Source organism: Piliocolobus tephrosceles, chromosome 7, assembly GCF_002776525.5.
Source record: "Piliocolobus tephrosceles isolate RC106 chromosome 7, ASM277652v3, whole genome shotgun sequence".
NCBI classification, from domain to species: Eukaryota; Metazoa; Chordata; class Mammalia; order Primates; family Cercopithecidae; genus Piliocolobus; species Piliocolobus tephrosceles.
The window spans coordinates 127,259,314-127,280,571 of NC_045440.1; the positions used below are offsets into that span (position 1 = coordinate 127,259,314).

The window sequence follows — 21,258 nt, forward strand, 5'->3', positions numbered from 1 at the left end:
AAGGTGACCTGGCCGAGATATGGATTAGTAGCCTTTCAACCCTGGTTGCACTCAAAATCATTTGGGCTTCCAGTCTGATCCTACAAAATCAGAATCTGAGTGGTATATCAGGTATAAGTATTTCTAAAACTCCCCAGACAATTCTAACAAACAGCCAGGGTTGAGAACCATTAGTCTGAGAAAAATTAGAAACTTTCTCCATTGACATCCCAGTGGAGGAGGAAGACAACTTAGAAATGTGCTGAGGGTTTACACAAGTGAGAAATCCTTGAGCTTATCCAAGATGCTAAAGATAAAGGGAAGAGGTTTAGGATGAAATCTTAAAGTGAAAATTCAACCCAGGTTTTTCCAAATGGGTGACATGGAACGTTAAAGCCATTGGACCTCCAACTAGGAAAGGAACTCCTTTTAAAATTCTCTCCGAACTCTTCTGATTAAGTCTTTGCTTGGTGATAGTGGGTCTTTCACACTCATCTAATCCAGGAGTTGGCAAACTGCAGACTGAGGGCCATATCTGGCCCATTACTTATTTTTGTAAATAAAGTTTTATTGGAACACAACCAACCCATTCGTTTACATTTGGTCTATGGCTTCTTTGCACTACAATGGCAGAGTTACTTACTTGCACCAGAGGTTCTGTGGCCCACAAAGCCTCATTATTTACTTTGTGGACTCCCACTGTATCCCATGTAGACCATGTAGACAGGTCCTTTTTTAGTCAGAGAATAGGACCTTACCCTTCAACTGGCAATATCAAATTTAGTTAGAATTTAATACATTCTTTTTGCTTTCATTTAGTTATCTACGTTTATGTCAATTGATATTAATTTTCCATTTATGGTATCAGTATAAAATTTCCTTTTAAGATCAATTAATTTATATTAAAAAATGAGTATTTAAAATAATTAACAGAGTAATTAGTAGAAGAGGTGACCCACGTATTTGGCAACAATCATGAAGTTTGTACTTAAATCTGAAGTTTGGGAGACATTTAATGTATCCAATCCCCTCATTTACAAATAAAGAAACTGAAGCCTGGTTGTTAAGTTTCCAGGGTCACCTTATGGAAACACCCATCTCCTCTCTCTCTCAGAACAATGTTCTTTTACCTCTAACTGGTTACTCATTTGCACTTTGAAGCCAGTTAGTACAAATGCAAATTATTGTACTTTTAACGTTCATAAATTCAGAGCCAGAAAATATCCTGGTGACATGTCCACAGACATGGTTAGTAGAGATTGATGGGCAATTTGAAACAAAATAGAGGGGCCATTCACATCTGAAGCATGAATCTTGGGTGATCAGTGACATATGGGTTTCATTAAGGCGATTGCTTCTTGGGCATGATTTCCTTGGAACAATAAATTTGATTTTTAAAAAGCCTTACTTTTTTTTTTTTTTAAATTAAAATCCACTTAATTGCTTGCCAGAGCAAAAAGTAAAACTACCCAACAGAAAAATATATATTTGGCAGTATAACCTGTTGGGTATATTGAAGCACAGTTTGAATAAGAATATTTGGTATTTCATCATGTAGTTATTGCTGTTTTCATTTGGATTCTCCATGATCTCACACCAACTAAAAGCAAGCTAATTCCTTCATGCCTAGAACCTCTTCCCACATTAGAGGTTTATTCGTCTGTGGGGGTTGATCAGAGAGCTGTTGGGAAAGTGTGTTAGGGAACTTGAGCTCTGCCCAACTTAGTAGAGTGCTAGAATGTTACAGAATTGTTCATTGCTGTTGATACCTCCTTTCCAAGATGCAGTGTTACAGTGACATGCATGATGACTAAGTGTTTGGCTATCACTCTAAAGGGGCAGAAATATTTGTATCATTTGACAAATAAAACTCAAACTAGAAAAACATCCATTTGGATCACAGCTCAACATGATTTGCTTACATATGCTGACTGTATGTTCTGAAAAATGAGTGTAATTCTTTAGATTAAAACATGACCTTTCTCTTACATTTGGGATTGCTTGCATGTTGGCATTTCAATGCCTTTTAAAGAAAATTGGTATAGTTAGGTCATTTTACAGAAAGACAAGCTTCCTCAGGCTATGCCATCTGGGTTACACGTGTTGATGTGATATTTACCTATCAAAGGTGACTGCAGGGCTGGGTAGGAGCTAGGAGACCTGACTTGAAGGCCCTTCAGTATGTTGTGCCTTAAAGTGGTGGGCACCATTGTACCCGAAGGTACTGATGGTATGCTCAGGAGTGTAAACAATGTGGTCATCCTGCCATGCACTGAGCTCTGGTATAGGGAGTCCAAGTGGGGTACTACACCCAACTAGAGGAGAGGTGAGCCAATCAGCTCCTGATGGTTCCAGCCCACGTCTTTCCACGGGAGCGCTGCTCATCTAGGCAGGAGATCCAGCAGCCCAGCAGCCTTATTACTGAGGGTTTCTGCAGTGAAACCCTTCTCACTCTGGTATAAGAACTACTATTTGATCCAGCAATCTCACTACTGGGTATCTACCTAGAGGAAAAGGAGTCATTATACGAAAAAGATACTTGCACATGCATATTAATAGCAGCACAATTTGCAATTGCAAAAATGCAGAACCAACCCAAATGCCCATCAATCAATGAGTGGATAAAGAAGCTGTGGTATATATATATATATATATATATATATACACACACACACAATAGAATACTACTTAGCCATAAAAAGGAATGAATTAATGGCATTTGCAGCAACCTGGATAGAATTGGAGAATACTATTCTAAGTGAAGTAACTCAGGAATGGAAAACCAAACATCATATGTTCTCACTCTTAGGTGGGAGCTAAGCTATGAAGATGCAAAGGCATAAGAATAGTACAGTGGATTTTTGGGACTTGGAGGAAAGGGTGGGAGAGGGTGAGGAATAAAAAACTACAAATAGGGTTCAGTGTATATTGCTCAGGTGATGGGTGCACTGAAATCTCACAAATGACCACTGAAGAACTTACTCATGTAACCAAATACCACCTGCTCCCCCAAAACTTACTCATGTAACCAAATACCACCTGTTCCCCCAAAACCCATGGAAATAACGAATTTTTTAAAAAGAAGAAGAAGAAGTTACTCATGGGCTAAGTTTTGAGAAAAACTGCTGCCTCTTGGCTGCTGCTGTCATCAACAGGAGGACAAGGGTCAATCTTCAAGAGAAGCTGACTTTTCCCTGTTATAAGAGAAGAAATCAGTGTAGGGACGTGCCTGGGCCAGAAGGGCAGGAATGGTGATTTCTGGTGGCTAACCAGAGACATAAAGACACTCTGAGGATATTTGCCCTGGAGCCTTGCTTTCCTATTTAAGCGGTGGTTCTCAATCAATCAGGAGCGATTTTTGTCTCCCAGGAGACAATTGGCAATGTCTGGAGACATTTTCAGTTGGCACGAGTAGGGGAGTATCACTGGAATATCTAGTGATAGAGGCCAGGATTCTGCTAAACATCCTACAATAATGCACAGAACAGACAACGCCGTCTCCCCCACCACCCCGCCACACACACACAAATAATTACCTGGGCCCAAATGTCAGCAGTGCCAAGGACTAATGTGCCAAGGGTCTACAACCCTGGCCAAATAGTTGTAACAATTCCGTCAACGGATCTCTTTAAAAAGTGTGGAGAAGGCCAAGCCTCTGGTGGTAAATGGCACTCAGGTACTGACTAAAGCAAGGACTCCAGTCACCAAGGGCAAATTGCTGTGGTAACTTAAAAGGGAAGAATAGAAATGGACCATGATGTCTTACTTTCTTTAATTTTTTTGCAAAGTAACCCGGATGACAAATCTGAAAGATGAATGCTGGGATAAGGTAACTAGGAGGAAGAGTGTGAGCTGAGATCAGTTCAAAGTGAGAAACCTGTTGTCACCTCCTGCTTCTTTGTCTGCATCAAGATTGTTGTGAACATCCCAGCCTACACTGGCAGGGTGATGTGGCCAAGTGACATCTCTCTGTTGACTCATTCTTAGGGGCCCTTGAGTGCTGTGTTGGGCTGGAGAACTTGGAGTTTCTAGTAGAAGTGGAATAACATTCATTATCTGGAAACAAGATTTTGTGTCCTGGGGAAAATGACTGTCTGCTTTGAGGTTGTCCACAGATTGTTTGGGGAGTTGGAGACCTCTGAAGAGTGCTAAACTTCCAGATATCCAATTACTGCTGTATTGCATCAACAAAAGAGAACTTGGAGGATAAAGTGGTTGTGGGGAGATGATGGCTATTTCTCAACCGTGAAAGGAACCATGCCTTCAGGAGTTATGAAAAATGAAGCACGTTTCTCATTAGAAAAGAATGATCCATTTCCTTCTTATATTGCCAAAGTTCGTCTTTTGCCAATTCAGTAAGAGTATGAACTTGGGATTCATTACTTGCAGGAAAAAAGGTAGCAAGTATACTCTGGAATCCTCAAGAGTTAATGATAAGTGGGCAGATTGGAATTGAAAAGTGAGAATATTGGGGGCTGAGCGGGGCCTTCATGGCATCAAATGTGCTGTCTGGCAGGATGCAATCAACAGTATGTGGACAAGTTCTGATTTGCTGAAAAGGAAACAAGGGGAAATAGCTAAATTTGCTTTGAGCAAATTTCTGTCTCAGTCAGTATCAAAACAATGAGTGTTATTCTTTCCCCTGGTAGAAGAGTTTATACATTGGATCCAAAAAAATTAATTCTTTTAGTTAATTAATTAATTTTTTAATCTATTAATTCTTTCTTTAAAATTCTCTTAAACATTTTTATCTTCCTTTTCATTCCCACCACTACCATCCAAGTCCCCATTGTTTGGAAAGAGAATTATTTTTCTCCCTTTCTATCTGATCTTCAAGTTTGCATTCTCTTTCTATTTCAGTTCATCTAGTAGTATTAGTATTAGTAGTGGTAGTAGTAATAGCAGTAGTAATATTAATAAATATCATAGTTATAAGAAAGAGGTGATGATAAAGCAATATACCCCATCCCCAAGGATAGAGCCAACCTTACTATGATTATTCATGGGGTAGGTACATGACCCAAGTCAACAAGAATTCTTCCTTGACATCTTACAGATACTTACAGGAAGAAGAGATTTTCCTTGAGGCTGCTAATCTGGAGCTATGTGAGGCCATGGAGCTCTCTTTGTGCCTGAACTATCTATGGCCATGCCTCCCTCTTACCAACCCCTTTTGCTTCCCACACCAGGAAAAGAAAAAGCTTATTTTCAGTAGGAGAGAAAGAAGCCAATGCATAGAGAGAAGACAGAGAGAACTGAGAAGATGATTTGCTCAGCCTCAGGGATGAATTACGATTCAAGGGTCTCCTCTTCTCTGCCAGTCTTGGGTTGGGCTTTTGACCAGTTCTGGCCCATGAGATAGAAGGGGATGTCTGCTGCTTGGAGCTTTGCAGAAAGATTCTCCTCCCTGATAGGGGAGTAGTACATAAGGAAGAAGGTATTTTTTCCCTCTATCTGCTTCCTTCTTGCTTGTGACTATCTTGAGAGATCATTAACTTGAACACACGACCGTTATCTTGCACCTAGGCGGGGAGACATTGCTAATACATCCAGAGTGGCAGGACAGAAAGGCAAACATAGCTTGGGTCCCTAATGATGTACTGAACTGCTGAACCAACACTGGAATCAGCTTAATTCAGAGCTCCTGTTAGAATTGACAATTAAATGCCTTTGTTATTTAAGTCAGAGTGAGTCCTGTGCTGTGCTACTTTTGATCAAACACATACTAGTTGTCCAACAAACAAACAAAAACAACTGTGAACTCATATTTCCCAAAGATATCTCAAACTCTGTAGATCCCCAAACCAAATTCAATCTGTCACTGCCTTACATCCCTGGGATGTGCCACCATCCACCTGTGCACACACACAAACTAGACAAGACACCTGGAGTCACTCTGTCATCTTCCTTTCCCTCACCTCCCGCATCCGCTTAGCAAGTTATGTTCATTTGACTCTGATCTGCCTTCTTCTCCCCAATTCCATTGTTGCTGTTTTAGCTGATGAGGGTGGGGTGGAGGGTGGCAGAGGGTCTTCATTTCTCTCAAGGGCCACTGTTTCCCAAGTGCTTGACTTGCCTCTGGCCATGTTTCTCTCCAAGCCCTTCTCTACTAGCTTCCAGCGTGGTCTAGCTAAAAGCAGCACTCAAGTTGTTACTCCCTTGCCTGGTTCTGACTTGGGCTTCCCTATGCCTATACCTCCTCACCCCAACTCATGTCTACTCACAGCTGCAGAATTCACCTTATTTGGAAAGAGAGTCTTTGTAGATGTAATTAGTTAAGGATCTCAAAATGAAATCATCCTGGATTTAGAGTATTTCCTGAATCCAATGATTGCTGTATTAGCTTGTTTTCAAGCTGCTAATAAAGACATACCCCAGAGTGGGTAATTTATAAAGGAAAGAGGTTTAATGGACTCACAGTTCCACATGGTTGGGGAGGCTTCACAGTCATGGCAGAAGGTGAAGGGGGAGCAAAGTCACATCTTACATGGCAGCAGGGCAAGAGGGAAGCCTGGGTGGAGTGGGGAAAGGAGCAGAATTGGGGAGTTCTCCAGGCTGCATTCAGGGTGAGAAGCCTGGGGAGGAAGGCATGGTGCTAACCTGGGTTTCAATGCCATCATCTGGGCATCTCTACAGGTTGAATGGTGGGAGTTCCCCATAGTCAATGCCAAGGCATAGCCCCATCCTGGGCATGGGAAAGACTTATGCTTCAACTGTCATTCTCAAACTTGAGCATGCATCAGTTTCATGTGGAAGGCTTGTTCAGATGCAGATTGCTGGATCCCACCTCCAGAGTTTCTGATTCTGTAGATCTTGGATGAGGCTCCAGAATTTGCGTTCCTAACAAGATCCTAAATTATTCCAATGATGCAGGCCTGGGAGACCTCATTTGAAAACTACTGCACTAGAATACCTTACGTTAGACTCATGGCTCTCTACTTTGGATACATTAGAATCATTTGGGGAGTTTAAAAATATACAGATGCCAGAGCCTTGCACATGAATTGGTCTGGGAATGCAAATAGATATAGGAATTTGAACTCCAACTGGGCAAAACACTCATTTGTTTAAGATTTATTTAGAAAATGTAATGAATGCATTGATGAATTTATCCAAATTTTGTTAAGCATCTACCATGCTGCAGGCATTGTGTTGGTGATGGGGATATAAAGGTGAACAAAATACAGTTCTACCTTCAGGAAACCATCAGTCCAGTGTGAGGCAGGTATACAAAACAGGTGGCTCTGTTGGGCGCAGTGGCTCGCACCCGTAATCCCAGCACTTTGGGAGGTTGAGGTTGGAGGATTGCTTGAGCCTAGGAGTTCTAGACCAGCCTGAGCAACATAAGAAGACTCTCCCCACATCTCTACAAAAAATTAAAAAGTAACTAGGCGTTGTCATGCTCGCCTGTGGTCCCAGCTACTTGGGGATATGGAGGTGCTGAGGTAGGAGAACCCCGAGAGGCTGAGGCTGCAGTGAGCAGTGATTGTGCCACTGCACTCCAGACTGTGCAACAGAGTGAGACCTTGTCTCAAAACACAAAACAAAGACAAAAACCCACATGGGATTGGAGTAATGGTTATGCAGAGAGAACTATGGAAGCCTTAAGGAAGAGCATTCAATCCAGCTTGGGGGGTAGGGGATGGAGAAAGCTCAGGGAAAGGGGTAAAGAGATGACAAGGTGATGATTCAGTTCAGCAGTTTCAGAAATCCCAATAGGTTAAACTTCTATTTGGCATAAAAAGAAGCTTTATTGAGCCCAAGGCATAGTGTTAAAAATTTGTGCTTAAATCCAAATCCATGCTTGACCTCTTACTCGCAGTCCAACTAGGGACAATTTACCTAAACTCTCTTTGCCTTACTTTCCCCATATTTAAAAGGGGTACTAATGACAGTATCTCCCTGATAGGATTGTTATGAAGACCAAATGACGTAACACATGTGAAGTGCTTGGTGGCATGAAGGACTCCAACTTCCAGGGTCACTGTTCACACCCTCAAAATAACTCACAGTCTACTAAGCACCTTATAAATGTCAGTTATTATCATTAACATTTCAGAAGGTCTCATTTAAACCTCCAGTTACAACCATCACCACTGGGAGTTTTAGTTTTGGTTCTTGTTGCTGTGGCTGTAGCACTGGGAGGTGGGCTTGCGCTGCTGGGACATGCAGGATTCTCTCCCCTGCACCAAGTGGCCCCAGACTCCCGCGGCTCCAGAATTCTTGTGTTGAGGTTTCATTTTGCATATTCTTCCTTCTATCAGTGTATCTGTCCTCTGCCGACTTCTTAACACCTCCTTACAATGGCTGCTTTTTTTTTTTTTTAATCCACCATAGACAAAATATCCAAAAGGCTAAGATTGCATAATCATACCTAAAATGTAGCTACCCTTCGGCGACTTGTCTTTAAATGAAGAAGGTATGCTTTGGTGCATGTCATGTGTTGACATCAGAGGCCCTTTCACTTCCTCCTACACTTTTGCAGTGATGTTCTGAAGGACTAACTTTCCGGGATAAAAGATTTCCTGAGGTCAGGTGCAGTGGCTCACACCTGTAATCCCAGAACTTTGGGAGGCTGAGGTGGGAGGATCACTTGAGCCCAGGAGTTTGGGACCAGCCTGGGCAACATAGGATGACCTATCTTTACAAAAAATTAGCTGGGCATGGTGGCACACACCTGTAGTCCCACCTACTTGGAGGTCTGAGGTGAAAGGATTGCTCGAGCCAGGGAGGTCGAGGCTGCAGTGAGCCATGATTGTGCCACCACACTCCAGCCTGGGCAACAGAGCAAGACCCTGTTTCAAAAAAAAAAATAGTAATATTTCCTGATCTTATTTATTTAAGAGGATCTTAAATAAATAAATAAGGATCTTATTTATTTTGAAGAAAGATCTTTTGAACTGATTTACACTGCTTTCTGCTAGGGTTTGACTATGGGTCTTCTGGATTTGGGATCATAGTTTCATGCAAACCCTTGGTTAAGACCACACTTATTTTAATTTCAAATTCCCAGCCATATTTTACCTGTCTCCAGAGCCTCTCTTCTTTTCTTGGGAATCTGGGCCTATTTCCCCACTTGTTATGCAGCTTTTGGGTGTTCTTGGTCCACCTTCATCTGAGCTCGCCTGGTGTTCACCTGCCACAAGTCCCAAGCTGTTCCCCACTGGAGACAATATTTATGTTGGCTAAACATTGGCACAAGCAAGTCATAAACTTGGCATGTTCACAAACAACGTGGCAGACCGCTGAACAGATGTTCTAACATTTACAAATCGGTTTTCAGTTATGAGCATGTGCAATGACCATCTGCCTTTGTCCCCAGTGTGCAGAGCTCTTCTTGTAAGACTAGTCATATTCTACACTTCAGTGTTTCTCAAACTCTGCTGCACATTAGAGCCACCTGGGAGGCACTTACAAACCCTGATGCCCAGGACAACCACCAGACCAATTAATTCAGACTCTAGGGCTGGGACCCACGCATCGGTGGCATTTAGAACTCCTCAGGTGATCTCAATGCAGGCAAGTTTGAGAACGCATTCCATAGTCCATTGCCTCTAAGATTTTAATGTGCCCGAAAATCACTTGACGAGTCTGTTAAAATGAATAGATCTGAGTGGGCTGAGCGTCTGCATTTCTAACAAGTGCCCAGGCAATGTGGATGCTGCTACAAATCCAGGGACCATACTTTGAGTAGCAGGGCTGTAGTCCTTTCTAGTGCCTGTTCATTAGCCTTGCAAGTAATTTCCCAGAAATCATGAGTCCATTTGAGTTTGTGATTATTTCCATGTTTATCAATGGCTCTATTAGGTCTCCCTCCCTCTGTCGTTCTGCCCATATCCTCTAGCCACACTCCCATGGTAAAGTAATCTTAATATCGATCTCACTTCTGTATTTTTCTCTAGATAGTGATTCTTGTGAAAACAACCCAGACAATAGAAAAGTCATCTAGCTAAACCTAAGCAGATTTTCCCACTGATCTGATTTTTCTCTCTGTGTACACTCTATCTGCAAAGCTCACTGGACTCAAGGACATGTCCTCCAGGATAAGGAAATTCTTTGAACATTGTGTGATTTGGCGAATGGTAATGACCCGGTGTCTTGGTTGCTGCTGCTCCAAATAGGTTAGTTAGCAACACTAGGTCTTCAGTTCAAAAAAATCAGTAATAGTGGCAAAATAATTGAGGATAGCACACAAGTAATTTTCATTTCAGGATTGGTTAGGATTTCAGATGATAGCACCTTGAAAAATGCAATTTCCTGGCCAATATTCTACTGGTTCTGCAATAATAGATGTCAATTATCTATGGCCCCTGGTATGTGGACATATTCTTGGGGGACTAAAAACTTTTCTAGGAGTCTTTCGTATTTCATGCTGATAATAACTTAAAAATTAACATAAAGCACACTAGATCATCAAGGTGACCAGATTCTGGCTCATGATTTCAATGTCTGCATTTGTGTTTGTATTTATGATTGTTTATATGCCAAATAGTCATACTTCAATTATTGCAGGCTAATGAATAAAGAAGAGTGAACAGAGGGAGATTTAATAGAAACACCATGTGTGTGAGCTGAGAGAAGGTCCCATGGCATTACAAGGAGCCTTACAAATGAAAGTGTCTCAGTAGGTTCAATACAGAAATATGATAAAAGAACTCAGAAGTCACATACCACACCATATTTTAGATTTGCTGACGTTCAGAAAACAAACCAAACCAAAACAAAAACCAAGTATAACTCAAAAAATCCCAGCATTATAGCCATTGGGACCATTTCATGTTGAGCACAGCCATTTAATCTCAACAAAATAACATTGTCTATTACACTATGTTGATAACATACATTTAAACAGCATTCACTTATAACATTATCATTTAATTTATGTATTTGTTTTGGTTATGTAGTTGTTTCAAAACCACCAGCATTCTAGTTTTACGTTTGTACATATTCAAGTAACTTTCTAATGCAAATAAGTTAAGCCATTACTGGGATAATTTTTTGCTCTTTAAAAGGATTTTGTATTTACCTTTTTACATATATTCTTTCCTTGTGCACACGTTAAATTCCTTTACTATTTTCTGAAATGTCATAGTGGTCCTGGTGTAGTCTCATGCGCTTGATTTTAAGGGGTTGTTAATGAGACACTGTTGGGAACAGAAACTAAGCCCCCACAAGAGTTCGTTTTTATATTACCTGTAAATACAGAAATAAACTTTTTGCAGGGAAAAATTTCCCTGCTTGGAAGTCATGCCTGATGATTGCTGGTGGCTGGTGGAGGGTCCAACATGACAGGTCACTGGGGGCTCATATTGGCCCCAAGAGACAGCAGGGGTCATGCCTGTGATTTGGAGGGAAAATAAAAGTGCTTACAGGCTGTGGGACCTCTGGCTTTCCATTCCCTGATGGGTGGCTGAGAGGCTGCACGGCAATCGAGGGTTGGGTGTCCCCTTTGGACAACTGTTGACTGCCTTCTGAGAGGGTGTACGACTGGCTCTGAGGATTTAAAAAAAATACATAAAAATGCTGGTCCACTCCTAAAGGCCAGCTGCCCCCTGGGTTGACTTTCAAAAGACAAAATTCTCCTCCTAAGCTGTGAATGCAGGGTCCAGTGATTATTCCTGGGGTCCTCTGCATCTATCAGAAGTATTTGAAAAGTAGGCTTCAGTTTCTCTGAAAGATACACTGAATGAATGGATGGTTCATAATCTCTGCTGGTATGAAAATGCTATTTGTAGATGATATAAAAAACAATGCCTTTCCTAAGAATATATTTGTAAAAACATCTGAGTGCAGGTTTAATATATAGTGAAGGAAAAACCTTATAGACAAAGTAACAGGTTTCAGAAAGTTTTGGAGTTTTATTCTCTGCTCACAGTGTGCATGAAATAGATCATTCTTGCTGTGGGAAGTTATAGCAGGTACATAAAACCTTAATAAGATTTGTATTGGAATAGCTTTAGATATACTTCAGTGTAAAAAATACTCAAGATTCAACTCTGATCTGTCTTGTGTGTAGTTGGTTCCAAAAGGTAGTGTTTTAGTCAGTTTTTAGTCATTAACAATTTATAGACACACTATTCAGGAGCCTAAACATTTCAAAAGAAATTTAAAGTATTAAGTCCCTTCCATATATCTGCATGTTTAGAAATAATACTGGAATATTTTCACCTTTCAATCCAAGTTGTATGGACTTACAGGAGTATTTACCTTGGTCTATTAGTATTTGCAACATGAACCTATGTTTCCCACATAACTCTGAATGGGCTTAGTTTATGAAGTTTTATACAAATTTGCTACAAACTAGCAGCTTTAGTTATACATTCTACAGACACATATTAACCATTTGCTCTCTGCAAGGCACTATTTACCACCTTATTTTACATACTTCCTTCTCTTTAGACCCTCTTAAGAGATTTTTGGCCAATGAGGGAAAAATATATTCCCAAAGCTTTTTTTTTTGAGACGGAGTTTTGCGCTTGTAGTCCAGGCTCGAGTGCCGGCGCACAATCTCAGCTTATTGCAACCTCCACCTCCCAGGTTCAAATGATTCTCCTGCCTCAGCCTCCTGACTAACTGGGACTACAGGCACATGCCACCACACCTAGCTAATTTTTTAATTTTTAAAAATTTTTTTCAGTAGAGATAGTGTTTCACCATGTTGGCCAGGCTGTTCTCAAACTCCTGACCTCAAGTGATCCGCCGGCCTTGGCCTCCCAAAGTGCTGGGAGTATAGGCGTGAGCCACCGCCTCAATACATTTTAAAAGCATGGTATGCTGTTGCTAAAACCAATATTAAAGGGTAATCATAGTGATAAAGTATACAAGTATCAGTCATGATTTTGTACTTTAAATTCTTCCACATGCTAACCAAAATTAAAACCAATTCCCAAAGGCAATGAGTACTTACATGATGATTGCCCATTTTCCTTTTTCCGAGATGGTTTTTCTGTATTTCATTAAGAGATCAGTCCTCCTACAGACAAAGTTTACAACGGTTTTCCTCCAGGCATATCTCTTGTGTTTAATAAGTAACTTTTGGCACTGAATTTGAATACATTGTTGGGGATGGGCAGGGAGTGGCTCTAGCTACAGATGAACTTAGACTGCCCAAGTTTCCTTGGTACCCATGTTTTTAAAATAATGTACTTCTTAATAAATAAAGTTTAGGCTTTTAAAGTTGAATAGCTTCTTCCCACCTAAAAGACTAAACCTACCTCACTTCTGAATTGTTGAGTTATTCTTTCATATTCTGGGTGTTCATTTTAAATAGTATGCCTTTTAATAATGAAAGCATTAACCAAATAGAAAAATCTTACTATTTTTACTAACATTGTTATTATTATTGCAGAGAATTTTTTGAAGGCTACATTGCATTACACTAGATCATTTTAAAAATTTTACTTAGTTTTGAATTTAAAAAGCAGTATGTGCAGATGGTAAATTTGTTTTTAATAGTACAAAAAGGTCCCGTGAAAAGTCAGTCTACTGACCTTATTCCTTCCCCCAGAGGTTTTCTGTGAGTCCTTCCGGAAGTGGTCTATGCATATTCAGCTATGTCCATCTGTCGGTCTGTCTAGTTACCTACTTCTCTGTTTATCTTTATCCAACTTGTCTTTTCTCCCTCGCCAAATGGGTTTGTACAATGTATTCTGTTCCATGCCTTGCATGTTTCTTTTCTTTCCCTTTTTTTCTGAGAAGGTTATTACACCATGTTTCTTTTTTTTCTTTTCTTTCTTTTTCCTTTTTTTTTTTTTTTTTTTTTTTTGAGATGGAGTCTTGCTCTGTCGCCCAGGCTGGAGTGCAGTGGCGCGATCTCAGCTCACTGCAAACTCCGCCTCCCAGGTTCACGCCATTCTCTTGCCTCAGCCTCCCGAGTAGCTGGGATTACAGGTGCCCATCACCACACCCGGCTAATTTTTTGTATTTTTAGTAGAGGCGGGGTTTCACCGTGTTAGCCAGGATGGTCTCAATCTCCTGACCTCATGATCTACCTGCCTCAGTCTCCCAAAGTGCTGGGATTACAGTCGTGAGCCACTGTGCCCGGCCAACATGTTTCTTTTATTATGTGTACAAATTTATGGGGTACATAAGACATTTTGTTACATGTATATAATGAGTAGTGATCAAGTCAGGGTATTGAGGGTGTTCGCCTGAGTACCATAGATTTCTGTTGAGTACAGGCACCATACTCTACTATCCAACATTGAATTTATTCCTTCCATCTTAGTGTGTGTTTGTACCCTTTAACCCACTTCTCCTCTTTCTCCACACCCCCACAACTCACCCTTCCCAGTCTCTGTTCTGCATCTATCCACTCTGTACCTTCATGTGATCAAATTTTTTAGCTCCCACATACAAGGGAGAACATGTGATATTGATCTCTCTATGCCTGGCTTATTTCACTTAATAGAGTGGTCTCATGGGTTGTATATTTCATATACTAAAGAGATACATGACATTGGCACATTTATTTTTAACTGGCTATATAGTAACCTGTTATGGATATGAACCAAACCTTATTTCATCAGTCCACCGTTGAAGGTCATTTAGATTGTTTTTGGTCTTTTGCATGAATATTTCATACACATCTTTGCTATGCTTTCTTATCTGTAGAATAAAATCTTAGAATAGAATTGCTGGCTAAAGATTATGTGCACTGAAGAGTCCAATAGCTATTGCCAAGTGGTCCTCCACACTGACATAAAATGCTGGACCACTCTCAAAGACCAGCTGATCCACGAGGCTTACTTTCAAAAATGAAATTTTCACTCCCACTATATGAATATACCAGTGTGATTTTTCCGACATATTGGCTAACGCTAAATATTGTCAAACTGTTTCATCTCTGCCAACTTCAAAGATAAAAATATGGTGTTTTAGTACATTTACATTTCTTTCATTTGATATCCTTGCAATTGTATATCCCATTTATTTAAAGCCATTTGCATAATTTTTTTCTGTGGTTTGCTTGTTTGTGGTCTCTATTTTTCTTTTGAATTATTAGTATCTTCATTATTTCTTTGTAAAACACTTTATTTATAATAAAATCTAGGCCTTTGTGAAGTGCAACAATTATTTTTCCTCAGTTTGTTGTCTTTTGTCTTTGTTTGTTTTGAGGGTATATATGTGAAGAAAGTATTAGCTCTGATGTATTCAAATATATCAATCTTTTATTTTTTGACTTGCTTAGAAAAACCATTTCTGCATTAAGTGGCTTAAATCTTCTTGTATACGTGTTCCTCCAAGTTCTTTTAATGGCTTTTTTAATGCTTATACCTTTGATTCATTTGGAATTGATTTTGATATAGATTAAGGAAGGAAGGGTGTGTTAGGCTGTTCTTTCATGGCTATAAAGAAAGAACCAGAGGCTGGGTAATTTATAAGGAAAAGGGGTTTTATTTTGTCATATGGTTCTGCAGGCTGTACAGGAAGCATGGTGCTGGCATCTCCTTCTGGAGGGCCTCAGGGAGCTTACAATTATGGTGGAAAGCAATGGAGAACCAGTATGTCACATGGCAAGAGCAGGAGCAAGAGAGGAAGTGCGGAGGTGCCACACATTTCTCAACAACCAGATAATGTGGGAACGCAGAGCAAAAGCTCTCTTATCACCAAAGGGATGGCTCCAAGCCATTCATGAGGGATCCACCCCCATGATTCAACACCTCCTGCCAGGCCCAACATCCAGTATTGAGAATTACATTTCAACAGGAAATAGGGAGGGGACAAACATCCAAACTATATCAAAGGGAGTCAGCTTAGTTTTTGTTATTCAGTCAATCCTGGACAGTTATTGGAAAATGCACTTTTCCACTGTTGGTCTAAGATGCTACTTTTATTTAAAGCTAAATTCCCATGTAACATAGAATTAAAATTTTGTATAGGTTTATTAAATTCTGAATTTATATATTTATTATTTTGTTCTTTTAACTATTATCTGTTGAGTGCCTTGGAAGCGCTAATTGTTGGAAAGAAAGACAGGATGGATATGGTTTTTCCCTTTCTAGAACTTGCAGTCAAGTTTCTGTACAAAAAACAAACAAATAAATAATTATAAATTGTCATATGGGCTATGGAGAAGATAAGCAGGATGCTAGAATAAAGACTAACCCATGTGTGTGTGCACACGTGTGTGTGTATGTGTGTACTTTGCTTTAAATGGAGATAGGGCTCTTCAAGGAGCTCACATTGAAGCTGTGAATTAAAAGAAGGAGTTCATCATTTAAAAAGAGAAAGTGCTCCAAATGGGATGTTCTTAGCTTGTGCTAAGGCTCAAAATAGGAAAGAGCTTTGTGAATTGGAGAAAATAAAAGATGTCAATGAGACTGGAGACTACTGGGTACCACACAGGGTGACAGGTATGGAAATACAGTGGTGGGCAAGACAAACTCTCCTCCAGGAATTGACAGCAGAATGAGGGAGAAGACAAGAAGACATAGGTTAATGACCACTGCTTCGAACACTCACTATTATTTTTTCTTTAGTGTTGAGTTTTTGTTTTATTGTCCACTGTCTCCTTTTGCCAGCCCAGACTTCTCAGGGCCACTTCCTCTCTGCCCCACCTCTGTGTCTCTAACCACATCCGACCTCTGATTAGTGATGTCTCAGAGGTCACGAGGGGCAGGGCAATTTGATGTGCAATGCTCGTTTGTAGAGATAAGCGCTATTCAAGGGTGCTGAGTTACTGAGCACAGGAAATGCCTAGTTAAGGAAGCAATGCAGTTTATGGCTCCAGGTGAAAGATAGACAGCTGTCAGGCAGAAGTGTCTTTTTACTTTTCGACATCACTACCAGCGTAGACACCTATTGATTATTTAGATTTGGCCATAGTCATGTTTTGATTTGACATAGATGGCGCTATCCCTAGTGTCCCTCCTTTTCTCCTTCCTCAGGTGGATGGGTACTATCCAGCCTGAGAAATGGGATAATTATTGGCTGGGATAATTACCAGCAACAGCAGCAGTGGGGAAGGAAGGAACATTCCTATGACCTCAGGCCATTTCTGGAAGGATGCGATGCTTGGAGGCCCAGAGGGGAGAAGGAAGGAAGCTATCTGGGAAGGAAGAGTGAGAAGACACGATCTGGATGAAGAGAAGGCACAAGACAGGTGGCAGGGCTTTTTGTATTGTTGTAAATATTCAGTGATTATAAATTATAACAGGTGCTGTGTAATAGGTTCCTCTAGTCAACTGGGCTACATCTACTTTTTACATCTCTTGGATTTTGGTTCTCAAAGTCACGATGTTGCCCACTGACAGGGCAGTTGGCAATGTGTGTGGGAGTATTTGGGTGGCCATAATGAGTGGTGGAGTGGGGATTGGAGCCCAGTCCAGGGATAATAATAATCCTTCACTGCATGGGACAGTCCCACACAATAAAGAATTGTCCAGTCCTCAAGCCAATGGTGCCCTACTCCCCTTGAAAGGTGGGAGACCTTCTGCCTCTCCCTCCTGCCTTCTTTGATGGGTTCTATCGGCAGACCAAGAGTTTACGAACTTTTGTGGTGCTCCCAGCTCTTAAAGTCTGTAAAATCTGAAGTTACAATGCTACGAGCTTAATTGCGGCAACAGGAAAAGTATGAAAGATGGAGAATGTGTAAATGGACAAGTGGGACCGAAGAGACAAATCACTTGGACTAACTCCTTCATTCTATAGATTAGAAAATTCTGGTCCTGAAAAGTGACCATATCTCAACCAACATCAGCCTGCTAGTTAGTAGAAAGAATGGTGGGATAAGATTCTATACTGCAGGATGCTCCTCAACTTACAATATGATGGGGTTACATCTGATAAACTCATCACAAATTGAAAATATCATTAACTTGGAAATGCATTGAACACACCTAATTTACTGAACATCATCACTTAGCCTAGCCTACCTTAAACGTGCTCAGAACACTTATATTAGTGTATAGATGGGCAAAATCATCTAACACAAAGCTTATTTTATAATGAAGTGTTGAATATCTCATGCAATTTATTGAATACTGTACTGAAAGTGAAAAACAGAATGGTTGCATGGATGTCCTTAGAAGAAGGGGGAAATGCGTTATGAAGACACAGGCACACAGGGAGAAGGCCATGTGGCAATGGAGGCAGAGATGGGCATGCTACAGCTGCAAGCCAGGGAATGCCAAGGACTGCCAGCAACCACAAGAAGCCAGGAAGAAGAGAGAAAGAATTTTCCCCTGCAGGTTTCAGAGGGAGCACAGTCCTGCCAACACTTTGATTTTGGACTCTTTTTTTTGTTTTTTGAGGCAGAGTCTCACGGTCATCCAGGCTGGAGTGCAGTGGTATAGTCATAGCTCACTGCAGCCTTGAACTCCTGGGCTCAGGTGATCCTCCACCCTCCGCCACACAAGTAGCTGGGACCACAGGCGTGCATTACCATACCTGGCTAATTTTCCAAACCATTTTTTTGTAGAGACTGAAGTCTTGGCTGGGCGTGGTGGCTCACACCTGTAATCCCAGCACTTTGGGAGGCTGAGGCGGGCAGATCATTGGAAGTCAGGAGTTCAAGACTGGGGTCTTGCTATGTTGCTCAGACTGGTCCTTGATTTTCACCTTCTCTCCTCCAGAAATGTAAGACCATAAATTTCTGTTGTCTTAAGCCACTAGTTTGTGACACTTTGTTATGACAGCCCTAGGAAACCAAAACACTTTAAACAGAAAGCAAAAAGCTCATTGATTGCTGTGAGAATCACAGCAACTGCATTATGCTGCATAACTTGCATTTAATAAAATTTCCATTTAGAAATACTTTGGGGAAAATAATATATGATATTAAGACTACAAGTATTTCAGATTCCCTTATAGTCATACAATATTAATTAAAATAACAAAAGCACACAAATGTTTATTTTCTAAATGCTGAACACTTGCCTGATCTTTCTTTTTGCAGGCAGAATTCATAGTATTTTATTTATGTAGTGTAATTTAGCTACAACCCCAAAATTACAGTTGATTTTTGGACAGATACTTTCTTCCACATAGAAAAAGCAACAATGTTAGGATTTCTGTCATGTTTGTGCATAGTCTCCCCCCACCCCATTAGTTAATACATTTCCAAGAGCAGAAACACGACTATTGCTTAACAAATTCCCACAGTGTCTTCATATAATGCCTGCTTTATAAAAGTTGTTGCTTGACTAAGATGAAAAGATTGAAATCTGCAGGAAGTGATTAGAGTTGCTGAAAGTATACTCCTATATTTTTCCAGTAGTAAAAACGCTGAAAGTCACACATTTCATCTTGCATGTGTAAAAATAAAAATAACATAGAACAAAATGCCACCTGAAACTCATGGGTGTGTTAGCAAATACTGATTGTATATTTCCCATGTACAAGATACTATGCGGAGTTACAGCGAATAGGAAAAATACAGGACACAGCTCCCACCCCACCCTCTTAGATGCTACACTCTAGTTGGGGAAATGAAACATCCATATAAGCAAAACCACATCTTAATTTAATGTTGGTTTTGTGGCAGAAAAACCACAGCCCTGGGAGAGCAAAGCCCCCTGGGTTTAGGGTGGTCTCTGCTACAACTTACGTGTGTGATCACATCAGAGTCACTCGTTCTGTCTAGTTCTTGGCTTTCTACTATGTAAACAGAGCAGCTGGGCTTCATCTCTACATTTACTATGAACACTTTGGTTTAGGAAGGTAGGTTGCAAGTGACTGAAATCTTGACTCACAACAACTTAAGCAAACAATTGAATTTCTGGCTCACATAACTGGAAAATGTGCTAGCTTCAGGCATAACTGGATCCAGCTACTCAAAATATATCCTAGAGACCCACTGTCTCTCTCCATCTCTCAGTGCTGTTTCTCCCCTCTCAAAGAGATTCCACATTTCAAAGGCAAGATGTTGGCCAGCAGATCAATGTATTCATCCTTAAAAATTCCAAAACTAGTGAAAAGGAATGAGAGCTTCTTTTCCCCATAAGTTTGAATACACAACCTGGTGTGATTCTCTGGCTCACGTTGGGATTCATTCCCATCTCTGAACTTGTCACCACAGCTGGGGTGGGGGCAGGTTGTGAGGACCAGATTTCATGTCCTCCTCTAGAACTGTGTGAGAAGTCAATCATACCCAAATTATGTGGACTGAGAGTAGGGGAAGGATTGTCATCAGAGAAAATTGGGGTGCTTTTAATAAAAGAAGGGTGAATGTAATTGTAGGCTGGCCAAAAAAGAGATGTCTACTACAGAAGGGCAAAAGAGAAAGAAAAGAGAGAGAGAAAGAGAGTTCATGAGGATGGGAGAAGGTGGAAATGGTACCCCAGAGGCTAGGACCTGACATTAGAGACACTAAAAGGTGAGTAAAGTGTCCTTCCCTTCGGAGCTTCCACGTCCAGGGCAGCCTTCTGTGAATCTTCTTGGGCTGACCTGCCAGTACCCAACATTCAACATCTGCTCGCACATTTATGCAGTGTCCACTTCTGACTTGCTCCACCTGTGGACTTTGTCATTGTGAGCTTTGCTGGTTTGTGGAGCGGGTGGGCTCCATTGTCAATGCCTCTGGGGAGATGAACCACTGCTTAGGGCCCACACTGCAGAATTTCAGAACCCAGCACTCATTCATTAATGCACAGGTATTGGTCGCTAAGTGTGGGGTTATCTGGAGAACCCGTTCCCGATGGTTACGTGAGTTCTTTTCTATTTCCTAGGTGTCTCGGCTTGTTTGAGAAATAAAGGGAAAGAGTACAAGAGAGAGAAATTTAAAGCTGGGTGTCCAGGGGAGACATCATAGGTTGGCAGGATCCGTGATGTTCCCCAAGCCATAATACCAACAAGTTTTTATTGGCAATTTTCAAAAAGGGAGGAAGTGCACAAATAGGGTGTGGGTCACAGAGATCACATACTTCACAAGGTAATAAAATATCATAAAGCAAATGGAGGCAGGGCGAGATCACAGGACCACAGGATGGGGTGAAATTAGAATTGCTAATGAAGTTTCGGCAGGCATTGTCATTGATAACATCTTATCGGGAAACAGAGTTTGAGAGCAGACAACCTGTCTGACCAAAATTTATTAGGCGGGAATTTCCTTGTCCTAATAAGCCTGGGAGTGCTACAGGAGACGGGGGCTTATTTCATCCCTTCGGCTTCGACCATAAAAGACTGCATGCCATGAGGGGGTGGTTCATAGGACTACCCTCAGGGTGCATTCTCTTTCTCAGGGATGTTCCTTGCTGAGAAAAAGAATTCAACGATATTTCTCCTATTTGCTTTTGAAAGAGGAGAGATATAGCTCTGTTCCACCCAGCTCACCGGCAG

At 40.9% G+C, this 21,258-nt stretch overlaps 1 protein-coding gene across 2 annotated transcripts in view; it reads right to left on the reverse strand.

The window, feature by feature from the left end:
• The window catches only part of ANXA13 (annexin A13), a 58,119-nt gene extending 45,129 nt beyond the window's left edge, over positions 1-12,990 (reverse strand). The window contains exons 1-2 of one of the 2 annotated variants that reach the window (XM_023223039.2): positions 12,887-12,978; positions 11,350-11,472 (exon numbers count right to left, since the gene is read on the reverse strand). In XM_023223039.2, the coding sequence (XP_023078807.1) occupies positions 11,350-11,472; positions 12,887-12,901 (138 nt within the window). In that variant the 5' untranslated portion in view covers positions 12,902-12,978. Of the gene's footprint in view, positions 1-11,349; positions 11,473-12,886 lie in introns of both variants that reach the window. The other variant, XM_023223044.1, reaches the window with a different exon arrangement.
• Positions 12,991-21,258: the final 8,268 nt, after the last annotated feature.